At 21.7% G+C, this 20000-nt stretch overlaps 2 protein-coding genes across 2 annotated transcripts in view; one reads left to right on the forward strand and one right to left on the reverse strand.

The window, feature by feature from the left end:
• The first annotated feature begins 7165 nt into the window (after window positions 1-7165).
• Window positions 7166-8518, forward strand: LOC128966482 (40S ribosomal protein SA-like). The gene has a single exon (XM_054313334.1). The coding sequence runs from the start codon at window positions 7341-7343 to the stop codon at window positions 8367-8369; it is 1029 nt and encodes a 342-aa protein (XP_054169309.1). The 5' UTR covers window positions 7166-7340; the 3' UTR covers window positions 8370-8518.
• A 4032-nt stretch (window positions 8519-12550) lies between these two features.
• Window positions 12551-20000, reverse strand: part of LOC128952943 (hemicentin-1-like) — a 14346-nt gene continuing 6896 nt past the window's right edge. The window contains exons 4-13 of the mRNA XM_054298422.1: window positions 19614-19730; window positions 19319-19543; window positions 18203-18286; window positions 18017-18077; window positions 17714-17877; window positions 16396-16557; window positions 15676-15804; window positions 14967-15593; window positions 13412-13568; window positions 12551-12758 (exon numbers count right to left, since the gene is read on the reverse strand). Coding sequence (XP_054154397.1) covers window positions 12551-12758; window positions 13412-13568; window positions 14967-15593; window positions 15676-15804; window positions 16396-16557; window positions 17714-17877; window positions 18017-18077; window positions 18203-18286; window positions 19319-19543; window positions 19614-19730 — 1934 coding nt within the window. The remainder of the gene's footprint in view (window positions 12759-13411; window positions 13569-14966; window positions 15594-15675; window positions 15805-16395; window positions 16558-17713; window positions 17878-18016; window positions 18078-18202; window positions 18287-19318; window positions 19544-19613; window positions 19731-20000) is intronic.

The following is a 20000-nucleotide window of genomic DNA, read 5'->3' on the forward strand; positions in this document are numbered from 1 at the left end:
CAATATCTAAAAAAACAATAATTAATTAATTAAAAAATATTCAACAATTTTTTACTACTAATTAACAATAACATAATTATATTATTATAATAATATATTGTATTTTTTTCAGAAAAAAATATAGTTTGAACTATAAATTAATGTTTATATAAATTATTTTAATATTATTTTAAATTAATTTATAAATAATAATAACGTAATAAATTAGTAAATATAAATAAACATTTAAAACTATTTTAATTAATATTTTATATTTAAAACAAATATTTTGTTATTTACAACTATTATATATCATAATCTTATTAAATGTTTTTTAAACTTAAGTGCAATATATATCACATATATTTATATTATAATAAATTATTTATTAAATTTGTTATATATTAAGTACATTACTATTTTACACAAAATTATTTGAGGTATAATTTTAATTTTTTTATATTATTATACTTTACTATTAAAACGGTTATAAACGGTATTATAATAATAATGATAAATATTATAAATAAAAAATGTTTAACAAAAATAAATGTCTAAATGTCTTTAAATGTAAATCATTTATGAGTTTATTTTGTGTTATTTTCTTATTTATTATTACTATATTACAAATATAAATATATTAATTTATATCATTATATATAAATAAATAAATAGTTAGAGAGACAAATATATTCATATAATAATTTACTAAATGTCTATTATATATATGTTTTATATATAATTTATTGTCTTTTTTAAAAAACTATTTCTATGTTTATATAAATAAATTATTAGTTTAATTGCATTTTGAATTATGTTGTTATATCTTAAAAATATTGTACAGTATTTTTAGTTATTATTGTTGTTTTAAAATAATAGGTTATTCAAAAAAATAATACAACAATTGTTGAAAATATATGATATATAATAAATCACATCCAATATATCATAATTTATATATTGATATATATCTACTAATGATATATCAAATCTAACTATACATACACACATACACACACATACACACACATACACACACATACACACACATACACACACATACACACACACACATACACACACATACACACACATACACACACATACACACACATACACACACATACACACACATACACACACATACACACACATACACACACATACACACACATACACACACATACACACACAAACACACACACACACACACATACACACACACACACACACACATACACACACATACACACACATACACACACATACACACACATACACACACATACACACACATACACACACACACACACATACACACACATACACACATATATACACACACATACACACATATATACACACACATACACACATATATACACACACATACACACACACACATATATACACACACAYACACAYACATACACACACATACACACACACACACACACACACACACATACACACACAAGCATGCATATAAAATGCATTAATATTAAATAAACTATCGAAAAAACATAAACACAAATTTATATGTACTTATATATATATATATAAAATAAAATCTACTTATAAACATGTAATGTAAATATATTATTTAATGTCTATTTAAGGTAAATCATAAATTATTATACACAGTATATATATATATATAGCTTACAATTTATTGATAGCTCAGTTAAATATATATTATTATTAAAGTTTTATATCATATAATATACTATAAAAAAATAAATAAATAGAGAGAGAGAGAGAGAGAGAGTAAAAAAACCAATTTATTATCGATAAATACTTTTTGTGTTATGTTTATGTCAGAAATATAAATTGTTTTATTTTTGTTGTTGAAAAATAAAGTGAAAAAATTACAACAACAAAATCATTTAATAAATCAAAAAAATATTTCTAATAAATTAAAGTATTATTATTATTATAATACAATATTAGTCTATTAGTAGTTTAGTAGTTATGAATATAACGTTATAACTATATATATATATATATATATTATTAATAAATATAACTACTAGTAATCTAATATTGTATTTATTAATTATAATAATTACTATATATAAGTTATATATTGTATATTATATTAATAAATATAACTACCTAATATATTAATAATGGTATTTTTAAATTATAATAATTATATATATATATATATAGTGTATATTATATTAATACAGTATATATATATATAACTATTTAATTAACTAATACTTGTATTTATTAATTATAATAATTATAAATATATACAGTATATATACAGTATATATACAGTATATATACAGTATATATACAGTATATATACAGTATATAAATAGTTACCTGATTTTTGTTTGTATAGTCCGATAACTTTTTCACCAAAACTTAACATATCTACAACATTGGATACTATATTATGTGTTTGCCATTTATTATTATTATTATTATTATTAGGTGTGTTTTGTTGTAGTAGTAGTAGACTATCCCAGTCAACTGATCCAATGTTAACTAACCATTGCTTATCGCCGCCATCCGTATGATCTAACCTATAGTTCCTGACCCGATAGGGCACCAGTAGGCCGGTTGGCCAAACCAAACGAGTGTACGGCATATGTAGTCTTTCCCCAATCAAGCGGTCAACTAGTTTACCGTACGGTTGTTTGGTTGCTGCCGACAAAACTTCATCGACCAGACGCCATGATATATCATTGCCCGGTCCGGACACTGTTAGCTTTTGTTGGCTACTATTCCCATCACTACTGCCGGTGCTGACTATAGCTATCTGTTTGTTCATCAGATCTCGTAATGTCATATTGATTGCCATATATTGGGTGTCATTACTAGTCAACTGTTTCCAGATTTCAATGTCCGGCACGTATTGATGGATATCTGTATCCAAATCTATACGTCCGCTATCTATTAGTTCAGTTATCATTACCGATGTCAACGGTTTGCTAATTGTGTTTAGACTATACATAAGCGTGACATACCATGACATGACCGGTAATTATTTAAAAAAAAAAAATAATTTATACAATATTAGTGATATACAGTATAATAATAATTAGTAGTAGTAGTAGTAGTAATTTAAATGGTAAAATATAATAATAAAAAATTATTAAAAAAAAATCAATAAATAAATTGTAGTGATTTTAGTCAATAGATAAAAATATTACTAAATAATAATAATAAGTAATAAAACTTTTTTTTTGTGAATCTAATGGATTTCTAAGCAAAAATAAATAATATAAAATAAATAATATAAAAATCATATATATATTTATTGCCTCAAAAAATTTTTAGTGTTTAGTTTGTATCTAAAAATATACTGTATATATATATATATAAATATATATATATATATATATCTCATGGGATTTAAATACATATGATATCCTACTATTTGTTGATTGAATGATATATGATATCAATATTATTTATATATATTAATAAATCTGCTATTTATAGCTCAAAAAACAATCATCATCAAAAATACACACACAAAAAAACACTAAATAAAATGTGGGGGAAAAACAAAATCCCACCCCCACCCCCCCGAAAAAAAACTATTTCCTATATAAAACATATTTAGTTAAATATTAATAGTATTCAATAATATAATTAATAAAAAAATAATACTTTCAATTCAATTCAATATACAAATAGAAAATTAATTATAAAAATTATTTGTTTGTTTGTTTTGCTTAATAACTTAATATAGCATTATATCGAAAATAATAATATAACCAAAAAAAAATTATAAATATTTTTTTTTTAAATTTAAAATAATATAGACCTGAATGCCGATTGTCGATGACATCGGACACCGTTTTCCAGATCCGAGTAACCCATACCCTCTGTCCAAACATGTCTACCCATTAGGGTTACACCTATGGCCAGACATGGTATACCCAATAGACTTCTCAGGGTTTCAATTGTTTGCCTCGACTCTACTATAGCACCGTTAAGTCGACGATCATCTGATACGGACGGGTAGTTTAGGGTCAGTTCATCCGTTAGTTTTTCAACAATTATCGGACGATCGGACGTATAGTTAACTGTTAATTAAAATAATAAAATATTAGTTAATATTCATCCAAAAAAAATATATATATAACAAAACAAAAATAATAATATATTTTTATAGTATATCCACAAAAAAGTTTTAATTTTTTTTTATTTTCAAATAATAATTATAATAATAATAATAATATTATCATAAAAAAAATATTTAGCTATTTATTTAATTAGTAATAACTATTTAAAAAAAACAATTTTTAATTATTTACTCTATATTTATAATTTAAAAAAAACAAAAATATTTCCAAACTAATTACAAATAAAAATTTAAAAAAAAAGTTAACTAAACTATTAAAACAAATTTTTTTAGTAATTAACAATTAAAATTAGTAAATAAATTATATAATAATAATAATTATTATATATTATATAAAATTATTATATAAAAACAACAAAATTATAACTAATTATAAATTTAATATTAACTTTAACTAATTAAAATAAACTAATATATATATATATATATATAYAGTACCTTGATGATTTAATTTATCACATTTATTATTATTTTTGTCCATGGTCGTTTTGAAAAACATATAGCCAACAATTGACGTGCATATCATTATAGTTAGTATCAGATAAAACATTAGATGCAATTCAAGATTGGTTTTATGGCGCAAACAATTCATTATTATTATTGAATTATTTAATCTTTTAAATTATTAATAATAACAACAATAAGATAGAGAATATAATAATAAAATATTTAAACAATTGTTTTTTTATTACTATAATTGTTGATTATCTGTAATAATTAAATTGAATTTTAATTATTCATTTAAAAAATGGGTTTGAAATCAAAACCTCTTTAACAATATAAATAATAAAACATTTAAATTAATTAATTATTTAATTTGAAAACTAGAGAGAGAGAGAGAGAAAGAGACATTAAATTTATTAATTATTAATCAATTAATCAAAAAATAAATTTAATATAACTTTAATATATTTATATCATTAATATTATGTATTATATATATATATTACTCTACATTACCTGTAATTACTATTATGTTTGAGTGTCTCAATGGGATTGCTATTATCATTAGTAATATTGTAATTATTATGATTAATATGATTATTATTATTATTATTAAAATTATTGTTAGCAAATTGAAATGACATTATTGTGGATTGAAAAGCGCTTATATTAATACAAATTAAAATAAATATAGTTTGAATAAATTTTATTTTTTGCAAAATAAAAAAATATATACTAACAATTAAAATATTATTTTTGATATGTTTTTATTGTTATCATATTATTCAATAACTAATGTATTATTACTATTATTATTATTGAATTCAATATATAATATATATATATAAATATTTTATTATTATTATTATTATTGTCGTTAATATTACATTTATTGTTATACAGATTATAATAGATAATATATATATATATATATATATATATTACTAATAAATTTAATTTAAAATTTAATACTAATATATAATAATAACAATAATAATAATAATCAAATTACTTTATTAATTAATATATGTTATTTAAAATTAAAATTAATAAAATTATTAAAATAAATTTAAATTATATATAAAAGTATTATTTTATTAAAAAATTAATAAAATAATACTTTTATATATAATTTATAAGTATATAATTATTTATAATTATTTTATTTTTAGAAAATATTTAATAATTTTTTTTATTAATAATTTTTTTATAAATAAATTTATAAAAATTTTAAAAATATTTGTTTTGCATGAATAAGTTTGTATATAAAAAAAACTTATTGTTAATTTTTATTTCAATTAATAAATAATACATAATATTTTATTTGTATAAAAAAAATAATAATATTCATTATCAAGGACACATTATATTGTTATTTTTAGATAAATTTTTAAAAAATATTCATAATTTAAAAAAAATTGTTTATCTAAAAATAATTTTTACTTATTATATGATTACAATAATATATATATTTTTTTAAATTAAAGTTATTTACTAAACTTATTAATAATTTATTTCTATGTATTTTACGGTAAAAATAAACTATATTTCATATATTAAAACATTATTATATATATATAATAAATAACATAAATAACTAACACTAACTATCAATATATATATATATATATAATTATATTTTTTAATATTATATCATAAAATATAATAAAAATACAATAAATAGCTTTTATTGATAGTATTAATGATTTATTTTATTTTTTTTTGAATTATTGTTATTGTTATTAATAATATTTATTAGAAAATCTATTTTTTCTAAAATAAAAGTAAAATAGGTATTAAATCAATTAATTTTATTTATTATTATTATAAGCTATTAGTTTATGATTTATTGTTTAAAAACTTTTCAAAAAACAATTCAAATTATATTAAAAGTTAAATAAAACAAATATATAATCAAAAAAAATAGTAATATTTGTCATTTAAAACATTTATTATTAATAATTATTATATTTTATATTATAGTTATTTTTTTAAAGAAAAAAACATTCAATTAATTTATCTCAAAATTTCTTTATTAATTTGTAAAAATAAATTAATTATAACATTAAACTAATAATATTATTATAAATGATTGATTAAAAATATAAAAATATTTATTAGTAATTTACAAAATTATTTTCTTTGTGAAATGTTAGTCAAAATCAAATATATATATATTTTTTGTAACAAAAAATAAATAATATAATTGACTAATATTTTTTAAATATATGTATAAATATATATATATATTAAAATATACAGTAATATAATAAGTATAGTAAACCTATTGAACCTATAGTTTTAGTTTATAATTAATGACTTTTAAGTTTATTTAMTAAATTTTACTAAAAATAATAATAATAATTAAATTAAATATATATTAGTAATATTTATGGGGGAAAAAATTATGAGTCAAAATTTTTTTAATATTTAGTATAAATATTTTATTTAAAAAAAATCGATTAATTTATGATTAAATGTTAGTCAAAAAAAACAATGAAATAACAAAATAAAAATAATTGAATCATATTTTAAATTATTATTTTTTTGTTGATTCAAACATTTAAATACATTATTAATATATATATATATATATATATATATTGATTACTAATACTAACTAATACTAGAGTAATATTTAACATACACTCAAAAGTGTAAGCCTATCGCACAGTTAGTCACAAATTAATTAATAATTAAGTGTTTGACTGACTATCTGTCCGTCCATTGCTATAGTCATAGAAAACTACTATTATTTTGAACACACATCCCATTCCTCTCACCCTTTCCTCACACACACCCATTGAAAATGTCTATTAATAATACCGATAGTAATCATTCAAAACCGCCATCATCGGTGTTGGCCATTACCGAATCGGATGTCCAGCTAATAATGGCCAGTGGTGTACATTTGGGTACACAAAATCTTCATCATCAAATGCAACAGTATGTCTACAAACGTATCGCGGATACGGGTGTCCATATTATACATGTACGCCGAATATGGACGAAACTACAGTTGGCCGCCCGGGCTATTGTGGCCGTCGATAATCCCGGTGATGTATGCGCCATATCCAGTCGATTGTATGGCCAACGAGCCGTACTGAAGTTTGCCCAACATACCGGTGCCTGGCCAATGGCCGGCCGTTTTACACCCGGAACGTTCACCAATCAGATACAGAAAAACTATCGCGAACCGCTGTTGCTCGTAGTGGCCGACCCTCGAGCCGATCATCAGGCTATTACCGAATCGGCCTATTGTAATATACCGGTCATAGCTATGTGCGATACGGATAGTCCGATGCGTTACATCGATATAGCCATACCGTGTAATAATCGGTCGGTTCAGTCGGTTGGCGTAATCTGGTGGCTACTGGCCCGTGAAGTCCTGCGTATGCGCGGATCGATTGGCCGATCGATGCCCTGGAACGTAATGGTCGACTTGTTTTTGTATCGGGAAGCGGAAGAGCCGTCGGCAGTGGCCGACGGCGGTCCCGATAAAGACCCGCTAGAGTTGCATCAATTGCTCGGTAACGACGGCGCTGATGGCCGTATGGATGGACAACATGAGAGGTCAACTGTTGGTGGTTTTGGCGGCACTGCTGACGGCGACCTATGGTTTGATATTGACGGCACCCGCGGCCTTAAAGATATGGTTATACACAACAGCGGCGGCATTTCATATGGTAATCAGCCGGCAGTGGCCAGCGGACAACTACCGATTAATACTACTAATGGTGGCCATCATAAGCAGCAGCTGACAACCAATAGAGAGCCAATCATATCGGAGGACAACAACGATTGGGGCGGCAATACTGACCCGTCCGATTGGACATAAATATTATTAGTCCCATACTCACCCCACCCCTCCCCTACTCTACCCCCACACCCACTACATAACACCCCTAAACTCTGGATTATTAAATGMGAAAATTAAATACTGATTACAAGTTTTTTTTTTTTGAATATATGTTTTGTTTTGTTAATTCAATTATCTGACTATAAATTATATTTATATAATTAATTATTATAATTTTTTTTTTTGTAAAATTTTTTTGTAACAATTAATATTGAAAATTATGTTATTATTATTATTATTATTATTATCATAAACTGATTGTCTATAAAAAAAACTATAGTTATTAATAACTTTATATAATTATTTTTTTTGATAATATAATTAATAATAATTCAATTTGTTTGTTTGTTATTTAGATGATTTAATTACTGGTTATGTAAATGCTAGATTGTTTGCTTTGATAAATAAAATTATGATTAAATATAAATTATGAAAATATTTTTATTTAAAATTTTAAATATTACCTAATAATAAAAAATTGCCTAAAATTACCTTTAATTACATAATGGTATTTAATATTACCTAATATTAAATAATATTACATAATATTACCTAATATTACATAATATTACCTAATATTACCTAATTTTACCCAATATTACATAATATTACCTAATATTACCTAATATTATATAACATAAAAAATTAAAAAATATTATATAATACCTAATATTTTAGAAATATGAAAATTATATTTAAATTTTACCTAATATTACATAAGATTACCTAATATTACCTAATATTACCTAATATTACCTAATATTACATAATATTACATAATATTACCTAATATTACCTAATTTTACCCAATATTACATAATATTACCTAATATTACCTAATATTACCTAATATTACCTAATATTACATAATATTACCTAATATTACCTAATTTTACCCAATATTACATAATATTACCTAATATTACCTAATATTATATAACATAAAAAATTAAAAAATATTATATAATACCTAATATTTTAGAAATATGAAAATTATATTTAAATTTTACCTAATATTACATAAGATTACCTAATATTACCTAATATTACCTAATATTACATAATATTACATAATATTACCTAATATTACCTAATTTTACCCAATATTACATAATATTACCTAATATTACCTAATATTACATGATTACATAAAAAATTTAACTTTAGATACAGTATATACTGTATATATATATACTAAAAAAATGATTAATAATTTTACTGTAAATAACTTTTATTTACTAATAAATWTTTTTTTATATAAAAAAATGGTTATAATTTATATATACATATAATATATTATACATAGAGTACACATATAAAATAGTTAGTCAATAAATATTAATACTATTACATTATTATTAATCTATATATACATTAATTAATTAATTATAAATACAATTATATATATAAATTTATATAACAATTTTTAATTTTGTTGTGTATAAAAACATATGTATAATATATGTATAATACAAATAAAAAACATTTATTAACAATGATGATCTTGATCAATTTTATATTATTAAACTGCAGTTTGCTGTACTTCAATGCCATCTATATCCTGCCAATTGAAATATAATATTTAAATTATTAGTTATTTAAATTAAATATATATAATGAAAATCTAAATTTATAACCAAAAAAAATAATAATTATTATTAACCAAAAAATACAAACAAACAAACATATTATTATATTAATGATTATTATTATTATTATTATTATTAATAATAATTTGAAATAATTTGCTATTTTTTTTATTAAATTATAATTTCTAATAATTTTTTAAATAAAAATTATTATTAATATATATATATATTATTATATTAAGAAATAAAAAATGATTTGTAAAAAAATAATAATTAAAAACTATTTAAATAAATTAAATAATAAAATAAATAGTTTAAATAATACTTAAAATATTTTTTGTTGATATCCTTAAAAAACATTTTTAGAAATTATAATTTTRAAAAAAGTAATGTTTTTTAAGGATATTAACAAAAAAATTGTATATCTTTTAAGTATTATTTTATTTAAAATATTTATTTTAACTATTAATTTATTTTAATTAATAGTTTTTAAATTAATATAATTTTTACAAATCATTTTATTTCTCTTAAATATAATAATAATAAATATACTAATAATAATTTAAAAAAAAATAATTATTAGAAATTATAATTTAATAAACAAAAAGTAATTAAAAAAAAATATTATTAGTATTAATAATAATAAAAACTATTAAATAATTAATTAAATAATTACATTAAACATAATATARTAATATATATACTAATAATATTAGAAATTAATATAAAAAATTATTAGAAATTATAATTTAATAAAATAAAAGTATATTTAAAAAAAAATATTATTAGTAATAATTATAATAATAATACTATTAATTAATTAATTAATTATAATTACATTAAACATAAATGTTTGATGAACTATAACCCCAGTAGTATTGGTTGAATCGTTGATTATATTATTGGACTCATTATTATTATTAATAATATTATTATTTGAATAATATGTTTGTTGTATCAGACCATCCCTGAGCTCAACTGTCTATTATCAACACAAAAAAAAAATAAAATTATTAATATTTAATAATCACATTTGAATATAATATAAAAAACACAACAACAACCAATAAATCATATAATGATAATAATAAATAATACATTAATAATAATAATAATAATAAAAAAAAATTTGTCAAAAAATAATTGATGAAAAAAAAATTTACATTTTATTTCAAACACAACTGAAAAACTTCATCAATAATCAAACAAACAATAGTAGAAATATATATATATATTAATATATATCTATGCACTCTATATATATATATATATATATATATATATATATATATAAATATATAAATTCATAAATAATATAAAATATAATTTTTCTCTCTCTCTCTCTCTCTCTCTCTCTCTGTCTCTCTCTCTCTCTCTCTCTCTCTCTCTCATCTCATTTTCAAACCAATTGTGTTATTATTATTATTAGTAGTATTTATTATTGTTGTTGTTGTTGTGTCTGTCATTTCATTTATCATTTATATTATTATCTCTCTCTYTCTCTCTCTCTCTCTCTCTCTCTCTCTCTCTCTCTCTCTCTCTCTCTCTCTCTCTCTCTCTCTCTCTCTCTCTCTCTCTCTCTCTCTCTCTCTCTCTCTCTCTCTCTCTCTCTCTCTCTCTCTCTCTCTCTCTCTCTCTCTCTCTCTCTCTTAGTCTCTCTCTCTCTCTCTTCTCTCTCTCTCTCTCTCTCTCTCWCTCTCTCTCTCTCTCTCTATATATATATATATATATATATATATACTGTATATATATATATCTTGTAAATTCAATTCATGCATATGTAATGTGCATATGAATTATTATTATTATATATACAAATTTTTTCTATCAAACTGACAATAAAATACTTATAAGTTATACAATATATAAGCAAAAAATTGTTGTAAAAAATATATTTTTTGACATTTATGTAAAGCATAATTGTCTTTATATATATCATATATATATTGTATATATGATAACATAGAGTGGATGAACAAAAAATTGGAAATCAATAAATCAATGAATATATAAATTATATATTATATATAAAAAAAATTGTTCACCAAAAAAAAATATTAATAATAATAATAATATTTTTTGAATATAAAAAAAATATTATCTATACTACAGGTTATTATTATTACTACTATTATTAATATAGAAAAAAAGTACAGAAAAAATATTGAAACTTAAAACATAAAATAATTTTTTTTATAAAAAAAAATAAAATAAAAAAGTTTTACCAATAGTTAGGACAAATAGGACATACCTTTCTGGGCTTAGTTAGGGTGCCGTTAGTTAACAACAAACCATTGGCAGTGTTGGTGTTGGGGTTATTGTTAACTAATATTGATTTAATTGGTTTCTGTTGTAAAACATTATCAATAATATTATTATTATTACTACTATTACTGGTTGTTGTCGTTGTTATGTTTGATATGGATATTAAATCATCTCTCGAGTCATTAATAATAAATAAATCGATATTTTTTGTATTATTATCGATAATAGATTGTCGATCTGAATATATATATATATATATATAAAAAAAATTAAATTAATTTTTATTAAAAAAAATTATTGATATAACTAACCACACGGTATAACATCGGGTCCTTTAAGGCCGGGTCCCGGCGGGTCGTCAACAACATAGCAATTGTTGGTAACGGCATTCAGATGACTACCAGTCCCCCCAACACCACCACCAGTAGTAGTCCCACCACTACTAGTGCTTAATATATCGACAATACTACTACTGCACTGGTAGTCTTGACTGGTTGTTTGTAATGATAGTGCACTTTAAAAATACATATAAATAATTAAATTAAATAAAACAAATTAAATGACAATTTTATTTAATTAGTTATTTTGTATATGGGGATATTCACATATTACGTTCGCACTTTTTTTAAAAAAAGAATTCTAGACCCCCTCCCTCCCCTATGTTCGCATATAATCATTATAAATACAATTTTATTTAATTAGTTATTTTTTAAACATGGAGGCTATTCACATATTACGTTCGCACTTTTTTAAAAAGAATTCTAGACCCCCTCCCTCCCGTATGTTCGCATTTAGTCATTATAAATATTTATGTTCACATGCAAATAACCGCTAACCCCCCCCCCCTCACCCACCCCACCACTAAAAAAATAAAATATCTAAATGCGAACCTACTTAAGATCACTACCCCTCCTCTCCCCTTGTTTGTAAAATTTCGCTTAGGTCGACCAGCCCCCTCCCCCACATCAAATACGAACGTAATATGTGAACCATCACTATAAGCAAAATTTAATTATACTGTATATACCGTATACAGTATTAGTTGAGTCATTCATTTTTTTATTTGTTTTTTTTTGCTAATAATTTAATTATAATTATCAATCAGTTTAATGGATAACAAATAAAATATACAAAAAAAATAATAATTAAAAAAAAATCAATCAATACTTTTGTCTGATTTGTTGTTCCCGTTTGTCTTTTTCTTCGTCCTGTTGTTTGATTTTGCATATAATGATAACAATGACAACAATTAGTATTAGGGACAGTAAGGCACCGATAATTATGGCCAGTATGGGCTCGTAGTCCAGTTCCTGATGACCGGAAACTATAGCCAAAAAAAAAAATAAATCAAAAATAATTAAATCAAAAAAATTAATTGTAATAATAAAATAAAATTTTTTTAGTTAATAAAACATTGAAATAAATTATTTTTAGATAAAATATTAATGATAAAAAATAATTAATTGTAATTGGGTGTTATTTTCTAAAAAAAATAAAAATAATAATTTAATAAACTTATATAATATGTTTTAAACATTTTAAGCATAATAATTAAATATATAATTTTTTTTATATAATATAATAAATCAAAATTATTGTTTTGTTTTTTTTTGGATTAATACAATATTTTGATTAATTTTATATCTCATATATATAAAAAAAATAAATAACTTATTCAATAGATTTATTGGTCATTTGATTAAATAATAATAATATTATAATAAATATTTTTTTTTAAAACAAACTAAATATTTACGTATAATTGTTGATAATCTAACCAAACAAAAAAAATTTCAACAAAAAAATACTTTAATAGTCACTAATTGAAAAAATAATTGAAAAATAAATAAATAAATAATAATTAATCATTAATTGGGTACTATTTTTACTGAGTATTATTAACTTTGTGTTTAGTCTAAACAGTTTAATCAAAATAAACTAATATAATATGTTTTAAACATTTTGCATAATAATAATTAAATTAATAATAATATAATAAATAAAAATTTTGTTTTTTTTTTTGGATAATAATACAATATTTTGATTAATTTTATATCTCATATTAAAAAAAATAAATAAATAACTTATTCAATAGATTTTTTTGTTTTTTGTTGTTTTTATAATATTATAATATTTTATATATTTGTTTATTGGTTATTAACAACAAAAAAATAAATAAATAATAAAATAAAAATTATATATCTATATATATATATATCACTTATACTATTAGCATATAATAAATATTTTTAAACAAAACAAACAAACAAAAAATATTATAAAACAACTATAAAAAACATTTACTATAATTGTTGATAATATTAAAAAAATAGAAAATAAATTTCTCAAATTTTGTAAATAAAAAATAATTTCAAAAAAAAATATATGAATAGTTACTAATAGAAAAAATACTAAATAAAAATAAATAAATAATAAAATAAAAATTATATATCTATATAGTATATAGTATATACTTTATATCACTTATATTATTAGCATATAATAAACATTATAAAACAACTAAAAAAAAAACATTTACTATAATTGTTGATAATATTATTAAAAAAAATAGAAAATAAATTTGTTTCTGAAATTTTTTTGTAAACAAAAAATAATTTCAAAAAAAATATATGAATAGTTACTAATAGTTAAAAAATACTAAATAAAAATAAATAAATAATAATAAAAATTTAATAAAGTTTTTCATCAGCATTTCCAGCACCTAATTTCGTATTCACAGTCGATAGTGTCGACACAAACATTTGTTTCGGTTCGCTCAGGCCTTTGGCATTCAAGGCATACAAATTCACTGTATAGTCGGTACCGGAGGACAGTTGGTCGATGAAAAATACGGCACTTGTAGTCAGGCTCAAGTTTTTCACTACAGTCTGGTAGACAGTGTCGACAATTTGGCCGAAAAATGTCTGCCGTAGTCCTTGGCTGTCGCCGGGCAGGCACTCGATGGTCAACGATTGCATCGTACGATTGATGACCAGACAGCCGTTTAGGGGACGGGGAGGTACGGCTGTTATTATATGATAGACACACGGTTCACGTTGTAGGCCGATCTCATTTTTCGACCAACACGATACGAGACCAAAATCGTCGGCCGATCGGACAGTAAACTGTAGATCACTGGTCAGATCATTGCCGCCGACACCGTCGCTACTACGGGTCGATGTTGAGGAGGACGTATAGCGGCTTGAGTTGACCTCCAGATTGTTGAATGTCCAGTAAAACGATACGTCCGTCGATGGTTGGGCTTCGACCGAACACCTGAGCACTTGAGACTCGTTGATGGCCATAGCTATCGTATGCCTGACCTCTGGGTTTCGGCAAATTGGTGTGTCTTTTGTAATTATATACACAAACTTATAGTTAGTTTTTTACAAAACTAAACAAAAATTAATTAATTATATGATAGCACTTACACCTGAGGTCGAGCATCACCTCATTGCTGACACCCCGGCCCTCAAGATTACGGGCACTGCAGCTATATTTCCCTCGATGTCGGGGTCGTAGCTCATGTATGATAAGCGTTGAGTTGGCTATTACTACACCTGAAAATAATTAAAAAATAAAATAAAATAAAATACATAACAAAAATAAATAATTAAATAAATAGTAAAATTGTTTTTTATATATAGAAAATTAATTGCAACCAAATTGTCATTAAAGTCCCACTAAATTCCCATTAAATTCCCAATAAATTCCCACTAAATTCTCACTAAATTTCCACTAAATTCCCATTAGATTCCTACTAAATTCCCACTAAAATTTCACTAAATTCCCACTAAAATTTCACTAAATTCCCACTAAATTCCCACTAAATTCCCACTAAATTCCCACTAAATTCCCACTAAATTCCCACTAAATTCCCACTAAATTCCCACTAAATTCCCACTAAATTCCCACTAAATTCCCACTAAATTCCCACTAAATTCCCACTAAATTCCCACTAAATTCCCACTAAATTCCCACTAAATTCCCACTAAATTCCCAATAAATTTCTATCTAAATGATCCAACAATTTGGTTGCAATTAATTATATATATATATATATTTATAGAGTAACTTATAATCAAATTTATAACACTTAACCAACAATCAAAAAACGATAGTTAATTAATAAATAAACAAATAATACTAACCGTTAGTATTGTCGGCAATAATCTGTGAGCCATTGAACATAAACTGTATATCTGTGGCTCCGGGATTTGATTTGATTGTACAGTCCATCACCGTTTCTGATCCCTCTCTAAGTACTACTAATTTGCTTTTCTTGCCAATAGTTAGCGTAACTTTTGGATCGTCTATTAAATAATGATAATAATAATTATTAGTAGTATTAGTATTATAATAATAATAGATATAATTTTTTTTTTGGTTATATTTCTCCTATAGTTTTATTTAGGAGGATATTATTATCACTGGCAAAGCACCGGTAGGTTATACTATATATATATATATATTATATTATATAAATTATATAATAAATCTACGATCGGATTCAAATTGCCTCTCATTATATATAACTTATTTTTTTCTCAGTGTGTGTTATATTATATATATATATATACTGTATATATCAATGTTAACAGTATATAAACTATAGATTTATCTAATTTTCTCACCAAAAAAAATAATAATAATAATAATAATAATAATAAAATAAAATAATCTATAAACTAATACTACATATATATTATATAGGATTTGATCGGTAAGTACTTATAAATTACTTATCAGATATAATGTATATATATATATATATATATAYATACTGTACTTATATATATATATATATATACTGTATAATACAGTACTGTATCTATAAAAAAAAACATTATAACACTTTGTTATTTTGTGGATAAAAATTTAAATAATATGTTTAGTAAAAYATATAGCATATAATAATATTAACGATATGCTAATAAAGTTGATAAAATAAATTATTGGATTATTATTATTATTATTATTAGATTGAAATAAAAAAAATTGTGTATAAATTTCATAAACTAAATTCACTAAAATTAAATATATGTTGAAAATTAGATATATTAATATATATATATTGAAAAATAAAATAAAGTTTTAATTAAATTATTTATATAAATATAATTTTTATAATTTTTGTGTTTTTTCTGTTTTAAAAATTTATTATTAATTTTTATTATTATTATCAAATATATCAAAAAATATAATATATTCAAAATTTATCCAGAAAAATAAAAAAACTAAAAAATAAAAATAAATATCATTTATCATTTAATTCACAACTATTATTGATAATATAACTATTAAACTTATGGTATAATTAATTAATTTTATTTTAAAAATACAAACAATTTTTGTTATTTAATTAAACTTATTTAGGGGATAGAAAATAAAATAATAAAATATATAGATAATTTGTCTAATAAAATTATATATATATAATATATATATTTGGATAAAATTAATACATACAATAAACTTGCAGCTCCCAGCCCTCCTCAATAAATCCCTGRTTGGGCAGCCCCTGTATCCTAGGATTTTGGGCACGACATATCAATAAGGCATTATCATCGGAAACGGTAGGCATCAGATTCAATATACTAGTGGTAGTGTTGCCATCCGATGATACCGTTTCCCTGTAATATAACGTAAAAAAACATCAATTTATTTTTTTAATAAAAAAACTTTTAGATATAATTTTTTTTGGATAAAATATGAAAAAAATCAAAAATTAATTAATTAATTAATTAAATTTGTTTTCAATTCAATACTAACTGTGAATGTTGTAATTGTTTGCCATTTTTGAACCAAACAATCACTGCCGGCGGTCGTGAACCTAATTGTTTCAAATAATAATAATAATAATAATTATTATTATTTTCAAATTAATTTTAAATTATTATCATATTTATAGTAACTAATTATTAATAATTAATTAATTAATTAATTAATTAAATATACCATTTGTTTGACAAATTATCTCGACTTTACGTCCGGCGGACAGCATATTACTGACGGATACAATATTAACAGTTTGTGGCAATACTTATTGAAAAATATATATATAATTAATTAGTTATAAAATAGTTATAACAATAATAATAATAATTAAATAAAATATATAATTTATAGTTTATTTTCATATGATAAATATAACAATATAACTATCAATAATAATGATAATAATAATAATAATTAAATAAAAATAATTTATAGTTTATTTTCATATAATAAATATAAATATAACTATCAATAATAATAATAATAATAATACTAATAATAATAGATTAATCAAACAATTAGCTCTAGAAATATCTAGTGTTCAATCATATTAATAGTTAGATAAAAAAATAATTAATAAATTTATAAATATAATGTATATATATATATAATTTTGTTGTCAAAAAAATACTAACAATTAATTTCTAACAAATATTAGATATTGTTTTTTGAAAATTAATTTTCAGGGTTTTAGGGGTTTCAGGGGGTTTGGGTTTTAACAKTACATTAAACAACTAAAAACTATTTACTACTACTACTACTACTACTACTAATAATAATAATAAAACAAAACAAAAATAATAATAAATTTATAATTTATGAAAAAACAAAACAATAATAATAATAATAATAATTTCTAACAAATATTAGATATAGTTTTTTTGTTGTTGAAAATATATTAAATTAAAATATTAAATTATATCTTAAAATAAATTAAATATCTAGTGTTCAATCATATTAATTAGTTGGATAATAAAATAATATTTTTTAACCAAAAATCTAATTAATAAATATATATATAATTTTGTTTTCAAAAAAAATAAATAAATAATTAATACTAACAATTAATTTCTAACAAATATTAGATATAGTTTTTTTTGTTATTGAAAATATCTTAAATTAAAATATTAAATTATATCTTAAAATATTTTAAATATCTAGTTTTCAATCATATTAATTAGTTAGATAATAAAATAATATTTTTTTACCAAAAATCTAATTAATAAATATATAAATATATATATAATTTTGGTGTCAAAAAAAAATATAATAATAATAATAATAATAAATACTAACAATTAATATCAATAGTAAACGATCGGCGTATCGCTGATTGGCTATTATTGGCTACAAAATTATCGGCTAAACAACTGTAGTTAACTAGTAGGTCGGTGCGCGACAAATTATATACATGTATATCATTGACAACAGTTGATAGACCATTAGGACTGACAGTATAGGTATTGTCAATAAGGGTCGACCCGTCGCCCCTATACCAGTGCAATACTGGCGGAGGATTTCCTAATAATCAAAAAGTTTTTTAATTTAGTTATATATATATATATATTTAATATATAGATTTGATCTATACCTCCATCAGCCTGACAGGTAAACACCAGATCCATGTCCTGATCGTATGGTCCGACAACAGTACCGTCCGGTACTACTGAGCCGTTCAGATCGCGTATCACAACTGAATGAGGAGGCACTACACATAATACCCGTCCCCACCAAAAAAAAATAATAATTATTATTATTAKTAGTAGTAGTAGTAGTAGTTTCGGTTAAAATAAATTATACAAACAAACAATAATAATAACCATGGGTTTTTTATAGTATATCAACAACAAAAATAACTAAACTATTTATTAATAATAATAATAAAACAAAAAATAATAATAAATTAATAATTTATGAAAAAAACAAAAATAGTTAAACAAAAAAAATAATAATAATTTCTAACAAATATTAGATATAG

The sequence above is a fragment of the Oppia nitens genome, unplaced genomic scaffold (genome assembly GCF_028296485.1).
Source record: "Oppia nitens isolate AA-2021 unplaced genomic scaffold, nextdenovo-longstitch-racon4-pilon3 scaffold11_pilon_pilon_pilon, whole genome shotgun sequence".
Classification (NCBI taxonomy): Eukaryota; Metazoa; Arthropoda; class Arachnida; order Sarcoptiformes; family Oppiidae; genus Oppia; species Oppia nitens.

Coding starts and splice junctions, on each gene's coding strand:
- LOC128966482 (XM_054313334.1), top strand. CDS start 7,341: ATGTCTATTAATAATACCGATAGTAATCATTCAAAACCGCCATCATCG.